Below are 18,955 nucleotides of genomic sequence, written 5' to 3'. Positions count from 1 at the left end.
TCCACCTCAGTCTCCCAGCTAATCACCACCATGCTCAGCTTTTGCCTTAATCTAAGGGGAGAGAAGTTAATCCATACCTCTACCTAAGTGAGGGGCATTTCAGTGCCCAGGAGTGGGGTTTTCTTGAACATATCTTGGTTTCCTATTTCCCCTTATCTTTCTAGAACTGCCTTCTGGTGTTTTTTAATTATGCTTCATAGCTGCTTGGATTCTCTATGAGAATTGACAGGGAGTGAGTGATCACTGGTATTAACTTTATTTTTTGAGACGGAGGTGCTGACACCAGGTTGGAGTGCATGATCTTGACTCACTGCAACCTCCACCTCCTGGGTTCAAATGATTCCCCTGCCTCAGCCTCTTGAGTAGGTGGGACCACAGGTGCCTGCCACTATGCCCAGCTAATTTTTTGTATTTTATTTTAATTTTATTTTTTTTGAGACGAAGTTTCGCTGTTGTTACCCAGACTGGAGTGCAATGGCACGATCTCGGCTCACCGCAACCTCCACCTTCTGGGTTCAAGCAATTCTCCTGCCTCAGCCTCCCGAGTAGCTGGGACTACAGGCGCGCACCACCATGCCCAGCTAATTTTTGTATTTTTAGTAGAGACAGGGTTTCACCCTGTTGACCAGGATGGTCTCGATCTCAACCTCGTGATCCACCCGCCTCGGCCTCCCAAAGTGCTGGGATCATAGGCGTGAGCCACCGCGTGCCCAGCCCAATTTTTTGTATTTTAATAGAGACAGGGTTTCACCATGTTGTCCAGGATGGTCTTGATCTCCTGATTTTGTGATCTGCCCTCCTTGGCCTCTCAAAGTGCTGGGATTACTGGCGTGAGCCACTGTACCCAACCACTGGTATTAACTTTACATACTCGGATTTAATTTGTAACTTTAGGATGTAAAGGTATATTGTGAATCCTAGCTGCGTCAGAATCTCCATGCCTGAAATTTCTCATTAGTGGTACTGGGGTGGGATCTAGGATGGTGACATTGAAACTACGCTAAATCCCCTCACTATGGGTGGGTTAAAGGCAGTGGTTTGTGTCAAAACCGGTTTAAGATTACTTAGATTGCCTTCTTGAAGAAAACAATGGTCCAGTTAAATAGTATGATCAGTAAAGGGCAGGCTGGTGCTAACATGAAATCCAGGATTGTGGCCAGGTCTGGTTACTCACACCTGAAATCCCAGCAGCGCAATAGTGCAATTTTGGCTCACTGCAACCTCCACCTCCCAGGTTCAAGCAATTCTCCTGCCTCATCCTCTGGAGTAGTTGGGACTACAGGTGTGTGTCACCATGCCTGGCTAACTTTTTGTATTTTTAGTAGAGATAGGTTTCACCGTGTTATCCAGGATGGTCTCAATCTCCTGACCTCACGATCTGCCCACCTCAGCCTCCTAAAGTGCTGGGATTACAGGTGTGAGCCACCATGCCCAGCCAATTCTGCAACTTTAACTTTCTGCAACCTATTGCAACCTTCTTGTGATTAGCATTCAGTACACTAATCCCACCTCCTAGGTTTGCATTGCTGGTAAAGACTTTTATATTAATATATTGGAGGTTTTTGCATTGAGCAATACTTAACTACTGCAGTTTGCAAACCAGTTACTGAAAGTCATTCCCAAGAGCTCTGAGAGGCAATATAGCAAGGTGTAGTGCAAATGAATTATTTGTATCAATTTCTTCACCTACCAACATAGGAGAAAAACATATAGTGCATAAGATATTTTGGAGGCATGAAACAGCTAAGGTTTTACTCAAAGATTCTGAAAGTAACTGACAGGTAATAAAAACGTGGGTTTTATTAGTCAACTGCAGTCACAATACAATCATCATAAATTTCCCCTTCTGTATTCATCCCACCAAACACAAAACACAGCAGTGTATCAGCCCGGCTTTCCTCATGTGAGTCACCACTGTGGGTCATTACTGTGTCAGCTGAATCCACTTTCTCAGCTTCATGGTTCAGACTGAGAGAATTGGAATCTTCTTTCTCAGACGCACATGTCACTGGCCATGGAATGATACACATGGAGTGGTCCAATCGTCCAGGGGGTAGAAAAGTGTCAAACTTAAGCAAAGTCCAATGCTGCTTTTCTATGTTGGGGAGGGAAAAGGCTTCGTGTTAAGAAATTTCCAGGTAGTGAAAGCCAAAATCTGAATACAATTTTTTTTTTTTTTGAGAGAGTTTCACTGTTGTTACCCAGACTGGAGTGCAATGGCACAATCTCGTCTCATTGCAACTTCCGCCTTCTGGGTTCAAGCAATTCTCCTGCCTCGGCCTCCTGAGTAGCTGGGACTACAGGTGCGCACCACCATGCCCAGCTAATTTTTGTATTTTTAGTAGAGACGGGGTTTCACCTTGTTGACCAGGATGGTCCCTATCTCTTGACCTCATGATCCACCCACCTCCACCTCCCAAAGTGCTGGGATTATAGGCATGAGCCACCGCTCCTGGCCTCAATTTTAAAAGTAAAGAAGTTTCCAGAAATGCTTAGTGATTTTTTTTTTTTTTTGAGAGGAGTTTCACTCTTGTTGCCCAGGCTGTAGTGCAATGGCACCATCTCCACTCACCGCCACCTCCGCCTCCCAGATTCAAGCCATTCTCCTGCCTCAGCCTCCCAAGGAACTAGGATTACAGGCACCCGCCACCACGCCCAGCAAGTTTTGTATTTTTTTTTTTGGTAGAGATGGGGTTTCACCATATTGGCCAGGCTGGTCTCGAACTCCTGACCTCATGATCCACCCACCTCGATCTCCCAAAGTACTAGGATTACAGACATGAGCCACTGTGCCCGGCCTAATGCTCAGTGATTTACTGTATCAGCTGAGCCCTAACAGAAAATAAAAGTAAAAAAACCTCATGGCAGCATTGCTGCTTTAATGACCTCATCCCGACAGTTTTCATTTTTTTGGATTTAGACACAGAGGAACCAAATTGGAAAACCGAAGCACTGCATCACCTTTCAAAGGATGTTTAGATTTGTTTAAAGATTCCCAGGGACACCTGCTCACCTGTGTGATACTGGTACATTGTGTCCAGTGCTCCTGCAGGAGTCATTCCACCAAAGATGTACAAGTGTTTTCCCACAGCCACAGCTGAGTGGGCAGCACAGCCTGCTGGAGTAGCCCCAGTGGGACTTAGCTTCTGCCATTTCATGTCACCTGCCAGGAAAAAGAAAAGGCTTTGGCACAACATGAGCTAAGATGTGCTTTCAAACTTACCTATCGACTGCAGTTTGCACACCAGTCACTGAAAGTCATTCACCAAGAGCACTGAGAGGTTTAGTGCACATAAGAATTATTTGGGGAATTCTGACATCATGATTGGGTAGTCCAGGGAGGAAGGGAGGGAGGAGCTCAGTGATTCCCAGAATCCCAGGTGATTCTGATGTAGGCGGTCTTTGGGTCCCACAGAAATGTGATACAATCTTTATAATAACCTTCAACTATTCACTCGAATGCCTCGAATCAGTTCAGTTTCTCTCTCTCTCTCTCTCTCTCTCTCTCTCTCTCTCTCTCTCTCTCTCTCTCTCTGTGTTTTAAATACAGTTCCTTAGCAAATTGTAAATGCAGGCTAAACAAATTTTGCTCACTAAATTCTCATAGGAGCCCCACAAAATTGCTATTACTTCTGCCTATCCCTTGCTTCTTACAAATAAGCAAACAAGAATTTGTAATTGGTAGAGCTAGGCTGCACTCAGGTCTGGCTCCAAAGCCTGTGTTTTCTACACTGTCACATGCTGCCTAAGCACCTCCTTCCAACCTATTTATGTAGGAAAACTTCCATCTTTTCAAACAAGCATTTTTTTTCTTTTGAGACTGAGTCTCACTTTGTCACCCAGGCTGGAGTGCAGTGATGAGCTCTCTGTTCACTGCAACCTCCGCCTCCAGGATTCAAGTGATTCTCCTGCCTCAGCTTCCCAAGTAGCTTGGATTACAAGCATGTGCCACCACGCCCAGCTAATTTTTGTATTTTTAATAGAGATGGGGTTTCATCATGTTGGCCAGGCTGGTCTCCAACTCCTGACTTCAGGTGATCCACCCGCCTCGGCCTCCCAAAGTGCTAGGATTACAGGCACGAGCCACCATGCCCAGCTGAATTTTTTTTTGGGAAACAGAGGCTTACAGTCATGACCCACTGTACCCAGCCCAAACAAGCATTTAAATAAGGCAAGCTATCACTGGATTTTACATTTAGAGAACTACTTGGGTAGGCAGGAAAAATAGTCAACAAGTAGTTCCTAACAACAGAAAAAGATTTTCTTTTTAAAAATAAGCATGAAAACCCCATCTGACTGCCTGCAAGGAATGGTTTTTCCATCTGTCAATGCAAGGCAGAGGCCCTGCATCTCAGAGTAGGAAGGGAGAATCAAGGGGTATGGCCAAAATTCTAGCCAATGCAGGAATCACAAAGCCAGTGTCCCCTGGCCTCAGATGTCATGGAGCTTGGCAAGGTTGCCCAATACACTACACAGGACTTCCCATGTTCCCTTCTCCCCACTGTTCCAGTTCTTGTAGTCTGGAGCAATGCAAAACATGTTCGTTCATTCATCCATCCACTCAATAATAGATATGGGCCGGGCACAGTGGCTCATGCCTGGAATCCCAGCACTTTGGGAGGCCAAGGTGGGCAGATCCCTTGAGTCCAGGAGTTGGGAGACCAGCCTGGGCAACATGGTGAAACCCTGTCTCTACAGAAAACATAAAAATTATCTGGGCATGGTGGCACGTGTCTGTTGTCCCAGCTACTCAGGAGGCTGAGGCAGAAGAATCACTTGACCTGAGAGGAAGAGGTTGCCGTGAGCTAAGATCACATCATTGCATTCACTGGGCGACCAAGTGAGACACCATCTGAAAAAAAAGTACTTGGCCGGGCGCGGTGGCTCACGCCTATAATCCCAGCACTTTGGGAGGCTGAGGCGGGTGGATCACAAGGTCAAGAGATGGAGACCATCCTGGTCAACAAGGTGAAACCCCGTCTCTACTAAAAATACAAAAATTAGCTGGGCATGGTGGTGCGCGCCTGTAATCCCAGCTACTCGGGAGGGTGAGGCAGGAGAATTGCTCGAACCCAGAAGGCGGAGGTTGTGGTGAGCCGAGATTGTGCCATTGCACTCCAGTCTGGGTAACAACAGCGAAACTCCGACTCAAAAAAAAAAAAAAAAGTACTTGTCACCCACTATCTGCCAGACACTGTGCTAAGTGCTAGAAATGTACCGGAGAAAAAAATAGACAAGTTCCCTGCCATCGTGGATCTCACAGCTTGACGGAATGGCCCAGAATGAGTCCAGCGTCTCCATGGCCTATAAGCCCTTCAGATACTTAAAGATATTTCTCATGTTCTCTTTAACTCTTCCCACTGTTTTCAACCATTTAGCATGACAAACATAAAATTCTGGTCATCTACCTTCATGTTATCCAAGCCCTACATGGGTTAATGGCTAACAGGTGAAAGAAATCCAATAGGCCAACACAGAGCATAGTGGGTTGTAATGAAAGGACAGTACTGTTGGAAGGATGAGAGACAATAAATGGCTGGGTCCATAATAAGCACTCAGGAGATTATTTAGTGCTATGGTTATTTATTTATTTATTTTTTTTTTGGAGACAGAGTTTCGCTCTTGTTACCCAGGCTGGAGTGCAATGGCGCAATCTCGGCTCACCGCAACCTCTGCCTCCTCGGTTCAGGCAATTCTCCTGCCTCAGCCTCCTGAGTAGCTGGGATTACAGGCACACGCCACTATGCCCAGCTAAGTTTTTGTATTTTTAGTAGAGACAGGGTTTCACCATGTTGACCAGGATGGTCTTGATCTCTTGACCTTCTGATTCACCTGCCTCGGCCTCCCAAAGTGCTGGGATTACAGGCTTGAGCCACTGCGCCCGGCCTATGGTTTTTTATTATTAATATTCTGTCCAGAGGTGACAGAATCTGATGAAGATTCTGCCAGCTGGTCAAGTTACTTACCCATAAGAGCAAGGCTATATTTTCTTTTTCTTTTCTTTTCTTGTTTCTTTTTTTTTTTTTTCCCTAAGACAGAGTCTCATTCTGTCACCCCAGGCTGGAGTGAAGGAGTGTGATCGTGACTCATGGCAACCTCTGCCTCCCGGGTTCAAGTGATTCTCCTGCCTCAGCCTCCCAAGTAGCTAGGACTACAGGTACCCGCCAAGCCTGGCTAATTTTTCTATTTTTAGCAGAGATGGGATCTCACCATGTTGGGCAGGCTGGTCTCAAACTCCTGACCTCAGATGATCTGCCTACCTCGGCCTCCCGAAGTTCTGGGATTACAGGTGTGAGGCACTGTGCCCAGTTTTTTTTTTTTTTTTTGAGATAGAGTCTGGAGTGCAGTGGCATGGTCTCGGTTCACCACAACCTCCAACTCCTGGGTTTAAGTGAGTCTCCTGCCTCAGGTGCCCAAGTAGCTTGGATTACAGGCATGTGTGCTATGACACCAGGCTAATTTTTGTATTTTTAGGAGACATGGGGTTTTACCATGTTAGCCAGACTGGTCTCAAACTCCTGACCTCAGGTGATCTACCTGCCTTGGCAAAAATCTACTCCAACATGGCAAAACTCTCTACTAAAAATACACAGAAAAAAATTAGCTGGGCATGGTGGCCTCCCAAGGTCCAGGCATGAGCCATTGCGCCTGGCCGAGCAAGGCTATATTATTTCAAAGTACATTTTTAAAAATCACTTGAGCACAGAAGTTTGAGAACAGCCTGGGCAACGTGGTGAGACCTTGTCTCTACCAAAATAAAATTTTATATTAGCCGAGCATGGTGGCACGAACCTGTAGCTCCAGCTACAGGGGAGGATGAGGTAGCAGGATCACTTGAGCCCAGGAGGCCGAGGCTACTGAGATCATGCCACTGCACTCCAGCCTGAGTGACAGAGATAGATCCTGTCTAAAAAAAAAATAAAAATAACAATTTTAAATGACAAGCCCCCATGCCCTGCTTACTTATATCAATGCAGTGGAAATCATCATAGAATTTGTCCCCTGCCAAGCCTCCATGGATGAAGAGCTTTGTTCCTGCTGCCACCATCACATGACCGTGCCGGGGGGATGGAGGATTTCCAAGTGTCTCTGGCTGTGACCAGGTCAGAGTGCCTAGAAAAGTAAATTCAATAACATCAAAAGGCAAAGCTATTAAACAAAAACACAAGAAATAGACTCTGTATCATCTCCCAGCAAGTAGAGATGTCCCATGCAGGAAGCAACCTTGGGGTCATTTACTCCAACTCCCCAACCCAATCCTGGCATCCCTCATTTTACATCCTATAGTCTGGGTGTGGTGGCTCACACTTGTAATCCCAGCATTTTGGGAGGCAGAGGCAAGTGAATTAACTGAGGTCAGGAGTTCAAGACCAGCCTAGCCAACATGGCAAAACGCTATCTCTACTAAAAATACACAGAAAAAAATTAGTTGGCCATGGTGGCAGGTGCCTAGTAACTCCAGCTACTTGGGAGGCTGAGGCAGGAGAATCACTTGAACCTGGGAGGTGGAGGTTACAGTGAGCCAAGATTGTACCACTGCACTCTCCAGCCTTGGCAACAGAGCGAGACTCTGTCTCAAAAAAAAAAAACCAAAATCAGCCTGGCATGGTGGCATGCATCTAAAGCATGGAAAGGAAAGGCTAAAGAAGAATCTTTTAGTTTTGTCTGTTTTTTATCTTCCTTGTTCTTTCTTTTACTTTTTTACTTTATAAACTGTAAGGTTTAAACTTTTTAATTTGATCATTATACCTTTTTATTTATTTATTTTTGAGATGGAGCCTTGCTCTGTTGCCCAGGCTGGAGTGCAATGGTGCCATCTCGGTTCACTGCAACCTCTGCCTCCTGGGTTCAAGCGATTCTCCTGCCTCAACCTCCCGAGTAGCTGGGATTACAGGCATCCACCACCACACCTAGCTAATTTTTGTATTTTTGGTAGAGACATGGTTTCACCATTTTGGCCAGTCTGGTTTCGAACTCCTGACCTCAGGTGATCTGCCCACCTTGGCCTCCCAAAGTACTGGGATTATAGGCATGGCCTACCTTTAAAAAAATTAATTAATTAACTAATTAATTGAGAGGGAGTCTCACTCTGTCACCCAGGCTGAGTGCAGTGGCCCAATCTCAGCTCACTGAAACCTCCTCTTCCCAGGTTCAAGCAATTCTCCTGCCTCAGCCTCCTGAGCAACTAAGATTACAAGGCATGTGCCACCATTCCTGGCTAATTTTTGTAGTTTTAGCAGAGACAAAGTATGTTGGCCAGGCTGTTCTCGAACTCCTAACCTCAAGTGATTGACCTGCCTCAGCCTCCCAAAGCGCTGGGATTACAGGTGTGAGCCACCATGCCAGGCCTCATTATACCTTTTTAAATGCCAGTTTTGCTGTGGGAAAAAGATCTCAGCTAAGAGATAAAACAAATAAGTGTAGAAGTGAGACACTCAGCCAGCCTTTCCTTTTCTAACTTATGCTTCCTACGTTAGGTAATTTGCAGGCTGGGATGGCCCTGACCAGTAAGTGGCAGCCCCGAGGTGCCCACCAGTCCATACTTGCGTCAAACACATGCAGCTTTACATCCTGCACGGGCTGGGCACCTCTCTCTCCGCCCCCAAAGACATACAGCTGGTTTCCAATGGCTGCTGATGATGTGTGGAATGTTCTTGGGGATGGTGGGGGGCTGGTCACTTCTGGCATGGTCCATGTCCTGGTTTCTGGGCCAAAGACAATGCAGGCACCTAAAACACCCAGGCTGAGGGGCTTCTGACCTTGACTCTGGGGCTGAGCAGAGTCAGTTTCCAGATCTCATACTCACAAACATCAAGGAAGAATGCAGATGGTACTTAGGATTTGCCAAGACAGTCTAAAATCCCCAAGCTCTAAAAGCTGTAAGTATGAGCCATAAGAATGAGGTCAGGCTGGGTGCAGTGGGTCATGCCTATAATCCCAGCACTTTGGGAGGCCAAGGCAGGCGGATCACTTGAGGTCAGGAGTTTGAGAACAGCCTGGCCAACATGGGGTGAAACCCCGTCTCTACTAAAGATATAAAAAATTAGGCCGGACATAGTGGTTCAACACTTGTAATCCCAGCACTTCGAGAGGCCAAGCCAGACAGATCACGAGGTCAAGAGATAGAGGCCATCCTGGCCAATATGGTGAAACCCCATCTCTACTAGAAATACAAAAATTAGCTGGGCATGGTGGTACATGCCTGTAATCCCAGCTACTTGGGAGGATGAGGCAGGAGAATTGCTTGAACCCGGAAGATGGAGGTTGCAGTGAGCTGAGATCGCACCACTGCACTCCAGTCTGGGCAACAGAGAGAGACTCCATCTCAAAAATAATAATAATAATAATAATAATAATAAAAATAAAATACACTTAAAAAAATTAGGCTGAGCACAGTAGCTGTAAGGCCTGTAATCCTAGCACTTTGGGAAGCCAAGGCAGGAGGACTGCTTGAGTACCAGAGTTTGAGGCTTCAATGAGCTATGATTGTGCCATTGCACTCTAACCTGGGTAAAAGAGTAAGAACATATCTCAAAAAAGAAAGAAATGAAAAAAAGGAGACAATACTATTACATTTCAGTAGGAGTAATAATAGTCCCTAATAAACAGTAAATGCTAAATAAATATTAATTTCCCCATTTTACAGATAAGAGAACTGAAGCAGGGATGGATTAAGTCACTTTTTTAAAGTGACATAGCTAGCCAGGCTCGGTGGCTCATGCCTATAATTCCAACACTTTTGGAGGTTGGAGTGAGTGGATTGCTTGAGCCTAGGAGTTTGAGACCAGCCTGGACAACATGGAAAAACCCTGTCTCTACAAAAAAATTAGCCAGGCATAGTGGTAACTGCCTAAATTCTCAGTTACCTGAGAGGATGAGGTGGAAGGATCACCTGAGCCTGCAGCAGTTGAGGCCACAGTGAGCCATGATCACACCACTGCAACTCCAGCCTGGGTGACAGAGTAAGACAAGAGAGAAGGCGGGGAGGGAGAGAGAGAGAATGAGAGAGAGAGAGAGAGAGAGAGAGAGAGAGAGAGAGAGAAAGAAGGAAAGAAAGAAAGAAAGAAAGAAAGAAAGAAAGAAAGAAAGAAAGAAAATCACCCTCTTTGACAGAAGCTTTCCAAATTCTCACTGTATTTCATTTCAATGGATATCGTTGTTGAAAATCAAAAGCCCAGGGTTCCAGAATTGATTTCCCTTTGCCAAACCTTAACTACATCAACCACCACAACAGTGATTGAGCATGAATTATGTGCCAGATACTGAGTTAATTTAAATCCTTGACAAATTAACAAGGTAGAAACTATTATTATCCAATGTGACAGAAAACAGAGGCAGAGAGAGGTTAAACCACTTGCCCAAAGTCATGGTCAGTGCACAACAAAGCACAGACCCTCATCCGTGCCCTTAACCATCATAGTATACTGCTACTCTTCAAGCAAATTGGCTTCACAATTAGCCAAACAGTCTGCCAAGTGTCTATTTCTGACAGTGTTCTGTACCGAGTATTCAACAATAAACAAACCCTTCCCTTCAAAGCACTTATGTTCCATAGAGGAAGGGCAGGGAGGAGGAGGGAAGAAAGGAAATAAATACCCAAACAAATAAATCAAATTAAAAGAAGCTGGGCGAGGTGGCTCATGCCTGTAATCCCAGCACTTTGGGAGTCTGAGGCGGCTGAATCACCTGAGGACGGGAGTTGGAGACTAGCCTGACCAACATGGAGAAACCCCGTCTCTGCTAAAAATACAAAATAACCTGGGTGTGGTGGCGCATGCCTGTAATCCCAGCTATTCGGGAGGCTGAGGCAAGAGAATCCCTTGAACCCAGGAGGTGGAGGTTACGGTGAGCCAAGATGGCGCCATTGCACTCCAGCCTGGGCAACAAGAGCAAAACTCCATCATCTCAAAAAAGAAAAAAAAAAAAAAAAGTAACATACTGTCTAAATGTGCTGAAGGAATTTAACTACTTGACACATAAGAAAACTTGGTCCTAGCTCCTGAACTCTGACCAACTATTGTACAAATATATTGTTTATTTTTATTATTTTTAACTTTTTTATTGGGCAATCCTCAACAAACGTATTCGGTGGGCAACACCCCAAATATATTGTTGAGAGAGGGAACTGAGCCGGAGTTGGCTGACACATGAAAAATGTCCAGGTCAAAAAATGCTTTTTTTGAGAGGGAATCTCACCAGTTGCTCAGGCCGTGGCATGATCTCGGCTCACTGCAACCTCTGCCTCCTGGGTTGAAGCGATCCTCCTGCCTTGCCCTCCCCAGTAGCTGGGACTACAGGCATGTGCCACAATGCCTGGCTAATTTTTGTATTTTTAGTAGTGACAGGGTTTCACCATGTTGGCCAGGCTGGTCTTGAACTCCTGACCTCAGGTGATCCACCCACCTCAGCCTCCCAAAGTGCTGGGATTACAGGTGTGAGCCACCACACTGGCCCAAAGTGCATATTTAAATAACTCCGTACAAGTTTTTTTGCCTATCAAATTAGCAATGTTTAAAACTGATAAATTCAGTGCTGGTTAGTAATGAGAGAAGCACTGTTAAACAGGTGGAGAGAGAATAAACTGGAAAAATCTTTCTGAAGAGCAATTTGGTAGTATGTATCAAAACCTTGAAAAGGTTCACAGTATTTTACCTAGTCTTTTTATTTCTTGGCAAGAACCCTAAGAAAATAATTTGAAATACAGCCAATCACTTCTGAATGAAGATGTTCACTGCTTTGTTAATTATAGTGTAAAAACCTGAAAAGAACTAAATGTTTGGCCGGGCGCGGTGGCTCACGCCTGTAATCCCAACACTTTGGGAGGCCGAGGCGGGTAGATCACGAGGTCAAGAGATCGAGACCATCCTGGTCAACATGTTGAAACCCCGGCTCTACTCAAAATACAAAAATTAGCTGGGCATGGCGGCGCGTGCCTGTAATCCCAGCTACTCAGGAGGCTGAGGCAGTAGAATTGCCTGAACCCAGGAGGTGGGAGGTTGCAGTGAGCCGAGATCGCGCCATTGCACTCCAGCCTGGGTAACAAGAGCAAAACTCTGTCTCAAAAAAAAAAGAACTAAATGTTCATTAATGGAGGAATTATGGTATTAATGGAGTATTATATTTAATGGGGTATTATATAGCCATTAAAAATAATGTTAGCCAGGCACAGTGACTCATGTCTGTCATCCCAACACTTTGGGAGGCCGAGGGGGGCAAATTGCTTGAGCCCAGGAGTTTGAGATCAGCTTGGGCAACATGGAAAAACCCTGTCTCTACAAAAAATAAAAAAAAAATTAGCTAGGCATGGTGGCAACCGCTTGTAGTCCCAGGTCTTGGGAGACTAAGGTAGGAGGATCATCTGAGCCTGGGTGGTCGAGGCTGCAGTGAGCTGTGATGACACCACTGCATTCCAGCCTGGGCAACAGAGTGAGACCCTGCCTCAAAAAAAAAAAAAGTTAAGCACAACAAAAAAACCCAAAACAAAACAAACAAACGATATGATATTAACAAAGCATTGTTATTAATAACAAATCAATTATTTTTGTTAAAGCCCTCCAAAAAACTATTTCTGTGGGGATTAGGAAATTAAAAAGAAAAAGTGTTACTAATGTGTAAATATAGTATGATCTTAGGCTTGTAAAAACAGAAAAAAGACAGAAAGGAAGAAGATAGAAAGTTGTCAATAGCCTTAATATAATAGGACTGTGGATGACTTTTGTCCACTCACTTGTGCTTTTCATTTTACAATGAACATAAATGATATTTGCAAAGAGAAAAACAGAAACAAACAAAACAAAAGGCAAAAGACAAGTCCACCTCCCACAGGCAGTTTCAACCTCTTCTCCGTCGTGATGTTCCTAAACTGTTTCCTCTATGATAAAACTGCCAGTGATGGAAACATGAAGATATGAAAAACAAAGACAAAGAAAACTAACAAACAAAAAATCTTGCCCGTGAGACAAGTCAGGAACTTTGTACTTTTGGCTAAAAGAAACATACTAGGAGGATCCAGGTCAGTGTTTCTTTGGCACTACTGACATTTTAGACCAAGTAATTCTTTCCTGTAGTGGCTGTCCTGGGCACTAGATGTACAGCACATCTGGCCTCTATCCCCAGAAGCCAGTAGCCTAACGCTGCCCCCAGCTGTGATAACCCAAAATGTTTCCAGATATGGCCAAATGTCCCCCAGGGGGCACAATCGCCCTTATTGGAGAACCACTGATTTAGATGACTTGGGTTCTAAGCCTGGCTCAGTCACTGACTCCCCTGTGACTTTCTTTCTTTTTTTTTTGAGACAGAGTCTTGCTCTGCTGCCAGGCGCCAGGCTGGAGTGCAGTGGCACAATCTCGGCTCACTGCAATCTCCGCCTCCCAGCTTCAAGCAATTCTCCTGCCTCAGCCTCTCGAGTAGCTGGGACTACAGGCACACGCCACCACGCCCAACTAATTTTTGTATTTTTAGTAGAGACGGGGTTTCACCATGTTGGCTGGGATGGTCGCGATCTCTTGATCTGGTGATCCACCCACCTCAGCCTCCCAAAGCGCTGGGACTACAGAATTGAGCCACCGTGCCCGGCCCTGTCTTTTTTTTTTTTTTAAAGTCTCACTTTGTCACCCAGGCTGGAGTGCAGTGGCACGATCTTGGCTCACTGCAACCTCCGTGTCCCGGGTTCAAGTGATTCTCCTGCCTCAGCCTCCCGAGTAGCTGGGCTTACAGGCACCCGCCACCACACCCAGCTTATTTTTAGTAGAGGTGGAGTTTTACTGTATTGGCCAGGCAGATCTTGAACTCCTGACCTCAACTGATCCCACTGCCTCAGCCTCCCAAAATGCTGGGATTACAGGTATCAGCCACCATGCCCAGCCACTTGTTACTTTAGGAAAGTCACTTTCCCCTTGATAAACCTGAGTTGCCTACTTGGCATAGCTGTTCTCTGAAGTCCCTGCCAGCTTTGACATTTAACAAGTTGAAAATTTTATGTGTTACCAAAAAATTTTTTTATTCTGTTGTTTTCAGATTATGCTACAAGTTAAAATTCCTATTTTCTATAATGTCAGCAAAGTTAAATGGTAATCAGTATAATCCAAATGTATTGGAATTATAATTGGATTTATATATATATGCATGAATGTTTATTTGTATGTATGTAAATAAAATAACTTTTGGCTACTTACCAGGATTCAGGACTTGTAGACAATTTCGATTTCCTGATTGGTTGGCACCTCCAAATACCCAGATACTGTCAGGTGTGCAGGAGGGAATGAAGCTAGCATGTTCATACCGGGGCAAGAGGCCCTTGCAGGTAACTAAGTCCCACTGGTGTTTTCCTGAAAAACATTTCACCCAGATCCTAGATTGGGGCTGTCAACGGTCACATTGGTTGGCACACTTGGGGAGGGTCATGAGAAGAGGGCCATAAGCATAAATGAAAACCACTGAATTGCTTAAAGGGCATGTTGTCAACCTCCAGAAAGTCCTATAGTAGATACTTAACGGGACTGTCTGCCTAGTCCACAGACCCTGTTCTATGGAAACTGTCCCCACTTTCTCAATCACAAGGGTAGATCCTAGGTCACATGTTTGTACTACACTTTGACTTTGTAGCTTTAGCTGATTGGGTTGAAGGTAACCACTGAAACCAGAATGGGCTAATCAGATCAACTGCTTCCACTTTCTCATGATCCTGAGCTGTACTTCCTGACCTTGAATTATTTGAAACACACCTGTATCTGAATAAATAAATCCCTCCTTTTGCCTCTGGTTTAAGTGGAATTCTGTTACTTGCAAATAAATGTTGACTGGCTAAAACTAGTTCACAGAAATACTCAACCTTCATTATTAATACTTATTTTAGTTGGTTAACCAATTACATAGGACATTCATAGGCATTATCTTGTTAGATCTGAAACAAGTTATTATCCCTACTTTATAGGACACTGAGGTCCAGATGGTTGAGATGATGTAGCTAGGGTCACAAAGCTATTAATAGGTTGCAATAAAGATGTAACTGAACAATTTAATGTAATCGAGGGCTGAAAGTGATTTAATTTACCTTTGATTTTTTTTTTCTTTTTCTTTTTTTTTTTTTTTTGAGATGGAGTTGCCCAGGCTGGAGTGCAGTGGTGCCATCTCGGCTCTCTGCAACCTCCACCTCCAGGTTCAGGCGATTCTCCTGCCTCAGCCTCCCAAATAGCTGAGATTACAGTTGTGTGCTACCAGGCCCAGCTAATTTTTGTATTTTTAGTAGAGATGGGGGTTTCATCATGTTGGGTAGGCTGCCTCGAACAACTCCTAAACTCAAGTGATCTACCTGCCTCAGCCTCCCAATGTGCTAGGATTACATCTTTTCCAGTCTACCTTCCATTTTTTTACTGTAAGGTATAGAAATTCAAATGCCTAGACAGGAGAAATACAAACTGTGGCAAACTAAAGAATAAGCGCTCTCTTGATAGGTGGCAGGTCAGTTCCAAATAATCGTTGCCATATAGACATGCAGGTCTACTGATATTAGATTTTCCAAAATTAACAAGAGAAGCCGGGCCGGGCGCGGTGGCTCAAGCCTGTAATCCCAGCACTTTGGGAGGCCGAGGCAGGTGGATCACGAGGTCAAGAGATGAAGACCATCCTGGTCAACATGGTGAAACCCCGTCTCTACTAAAAATATAAAAAATTAGCTGGGCATGGTGGCGTGTGCCTGTAATCCCAGCTACTCAAGAGGCTGAGGCAGGAGAATTGCCTGAACCCAGGAGGCGGAGGTTGCAGTGAGTCGAGATCGTGCCATTGTACTCCAGCCTGGGTAACAAGAGCGAAACTCCATCTCAAAAAAAAAAAAAAAAAAAAACAAGAGAAGCCAAACCATTTAAATTGTTATATGTAGACTTCTGCATATTTGGTTGGTAAACAATTTAAGATTAGGCTGGGCATGGTGACTCATGCATGTAATCCCAGCACTTTGGGAGGCTGAGGTGGGTGGATCACTTGAAGTCAGGAATTCAAGACCAGCCTGGCCAACATGGTGAAAACCCATCTTTACTAAAAATACAAGAATTATCTGAGCATGGTGGCATGCACCTGTAGTCCCAGCTACTTGGGAGTCTGAGGCAGGAAAATCACTTTAACCTGGGAGGCAGAGGTTGCAGTAAGCCAAGATCATGCTGCTGCACTCCAGCCTGGGTGAAAGTTTGAGAGTGTTTCAAAACAACAACAACAACAACAACAACTTAAGATTAAAACAATATGGAAATGTTACATGGACCTAACAAAATATGTATGTGGGCTACCAGTGTTCAACTTCTGCCCTTGTGTATAGCAGAGAATAATCGTTTCTTTTTTTTTTTTGAGATGGAGTCTTGCTGTCACCAGCCTGGAGTACAGTGGCGCCTCCTAGGTTCAAGCGATTCTCCTTTCTCAGCCTCCCTAGTAGCTGGGACTACAGGCATGCCCCACCATGCCCAGCTAACTTTTTTTGTATTTTTAGAAGGGACGGGGGTTTCACCATGTGGGCATGGATGGTCTTGATCTCCTGACCTCATGATCCACCCGCCTTGGCCTCCCAAAGTGCTGGGATTGCAGGTGTGAGCCACCACGCCTGGCTAATAGTTGTTTCTTATTAGTGGGTTCATTCATTCATTAATTTAAATACTTATAGAGCACCCACTCTGTACTAAGCCCTGTGGTAGTGGCCGGGGATACAATGATGAGCAAAATACACTACCTGTTTTTTTTTTTTTTTTGAGACAGAGTTTCACTCTTGTTTGCCAAGCTGGAGTGCAATGGTGTGACCTCTGCCTCCCAGGTTCAAGCGATTCTCCTGCCTCAGCCTTCCGAGTAACTGGGATTACAGATATGTGCCACTATCCTGGCTAATTTTGTGTGTGTGTGTGTGTGTGTGTATATATATATATATATATATATATAAAAATTTTTTTTTTTTTTTAAGAGCGGGGTCTCACTATATTGCCCAGGCAGGTCTTGAACTCCTGGGTTCAAGCTATCCTCCCACCTCTGCCTCCGTAAGAGTTGGGATTACAGGCATGAGCCATAGCACCCAGCATAATTTTGTATTTTTAGTAGAGATGGGGTTTCTCCATGTTGGTCAGGCTGGTCTCTAACTCCCGACCTCAGGTGATCCACCCACCTCGGCCTCCCAAAGTGCTGGGATTACAGGTGTGAGCCACCACACCCGGCCATTTTTTTCTTATAGGAAAACCCTGCTGGTATTCTTAGGAATGTTTTGCTCATGGCTGGCAGCATACAGCCCTGCTCTTTGGCCACAGGGCATGTGGTCCGCAACTGCTGGTCTTACCGAGATCCATGGCATGCACATCTGAGAAGCTTCTGTTTGGATTTGCTCCCCCAACAATGAAGACCTTCCCTCTCTTGGCATTACCAACTGGGGGTAAATATGAACAGCTGTGGCCAACTCGAGCACAGGGGCTGTCTCCTTGGAGAGTCAAGGTGTACCTGCCAAAGGGAGGATGTATTCAGGAGGCCTGAGCAGATAATAAATGCAGTAGTGCATTCTTTCCATTCCTCATGAAATATTCAGCAAATGAAGGGTCTTATGCAGACACTTTAAACTGTACCCAGCAAAACAGTGCTTCTCTGATTAATAACAGTACCTCCCCGGATGGGCGTGCTGGCTCATGCCTGTAATTCCAGTACTTTGGGAGGCTGAGGTGAGCAGATCATGAGGCAAAGAGATAGAGATCATCCTGGCCAACATGGTGAAACCCATCTCTACTAAAAATACAAAAATTAGCTGGGCGTGGTAGTGTGTACCTGTAGTCCCAGCTACTCAAGAGGCTGAGGCAGGAGAACCGCTTGCACCTGGGAGGTGGAGGTTGCAGTGAGCCAAGATCACACCACTGCACTCCAGCCTGGCGACAGAGTGAGATTCAGTTTCATAAAAAAATAAAATAAAGGCCGGGTGCAGTGGCTCAAGCCTGTAATCCCAGCACTTTGGGAGGCCGAGGCGGGTGGATCACGAGGTCAAGAGATCAAGACCATCCTGGTCAACATGGTGAAACCCCGTCTCTACTAAAAATATAAAAAATTAGCTGGGCATGGTGGCACGTGCCTGTAATCCCAGCTACTCGGGAGGCTGAGGCAGGAGAATTGGGTGAACCCAGGAGGCGGAGGTTGCGGTGAGCCGAGATCGCGCCATTGCACTCCAGCCTGGGTAACAAGAGTGAAACTCCGCCTCAAAAATAAATAAATAAATAAATAAAAATAAAATAAAATAAATAATAGTACCTCCCCTTTGCACACAGTCTTTGGCTTTTCAATGTTGTCACTGTCTTCATCTCACAGTAATCTGGTAGAGATGCACTGGACTTATTTGTCCCCATTTGGTAGACAGTGAAACTGACCTCCAGAAATGTTCAGTGATGTGTCTTGGCACAGGATGGTGGCTGTGAACATGGTGTGTGAATTCAGACAGATCTGGTTCGAATTCCAGCTCAGGTACTTCCTAGATGTGTGACCTTTGGGAAGTCATTTAACCTTTCTGAACTTTAGTTTACTCATTTCTGAAATGAGGATAGCAATAGTTCTTAATGCAAAAGATAATTGTGAAGACAAGACGTCATAACAGGGCAGGGAAGGACTCAATAAATGGTGACTGGAGCTTTATGTGCCACCACATGGGAACCAACAGACCCAGGGTTCTTGCCACTAGCCAATGATTCCTCCCCATCAAAAAGTTCTCCAGAATTTACTTATTTAAGAGCTTTTCCAGATTACTCGCAAAACTCAATCTGATGGAAGCCAAAGCTACTTGCTCAGTTGCCCAGGCTGAGTGCAGTGCAATCTTGGTTCAAAACCACCTCCACTTTCTGGGTTCAAGTGATTCTCCTGCCTCAGCTTCCCGAGCAGCTAGGACTACAGGAGCGCATCACCATGCCCAGCTAATTTTTGTAAAAAAATTGGTGAAATCCCATCTCTCTCTCTCTCT

At 45.0% G+C, this 18,955-nt stretch overlaps 1 protein-coding gene across 8 annotated transcripts in view; it reads right to left on the bottom strand.

Annotated features, from left to right (window-relative positions):
* Window positions 1-1,775: 1,775 nt before the first annotated feature.
* RABEPK (Rab9 effector protein with kelch motifs) overlaps window positions 1,776-18,955 on the bottom strand; it is a 37,229-nt gene continuing 20,049 nt past the window's right edge. For 3 of the 8 annotated variants that reach the window (XM_078327041.1, XM_035257418.3, XM_035257416.2), the window contains exons 3-9: window positions 18,372-18,530; window positions 17,306-17,463; window positions 14,175-14,327; window positions 8,544-8,705; window positions 6,964-7,113; window positions 3,014-3,163; window positions 1,776-2,095 (exon numbers count right to left, since the gene is read on the bottom strand). In XM_078327041.1, coding sequence (XP_078183167.1) covers window positions 1,803-2,095; window positions 3,014-3,163; window positions 6,964-7,113; window positions 8,544-8,705; window positions 14,175-14,327; window positions 17,306-17,315 — 918 coding nt within the window. In that variant the 5' untranslated portion in view covers window positions 17,316-17,463; window positions 18,372-18,530 and the 3' untranslated portion in view covers window positions 1,776-1,802. The remainder of the gene's footprint in view (window positions 2,096-3,013; window positions 3,164-6,963; window positions 7,114-8,543; window positions 8,706-14,174; window positions 14,328-17,305; window positions 17,464-18,371; window positions 18,531-18,955) is intronic. The other 5 variants (XM_078327030.1, XM_035257390.3, XM_078327045.1 and 2 more) reach the window with 4 other exon arrangements.

Source organism: Callithrix jacchus, chromosome 1 (genome assembly GCF_049354715.1).
Source record: "Callithrix jacchus isolate 240 chromosome 1, calJac240_pri, whole genome shotgun sequence".
NCBI classification, from domain to species: Eukaryota; Metazoa; Chordata; class Mammalia; order Primates; family Cebidae; genus Callithrix; species Callithrix jacchus.
Note: the sequence above shows the minus strand (reverse complement) of the source record. Positions and strands in the feature narration are given on the sequence as shown.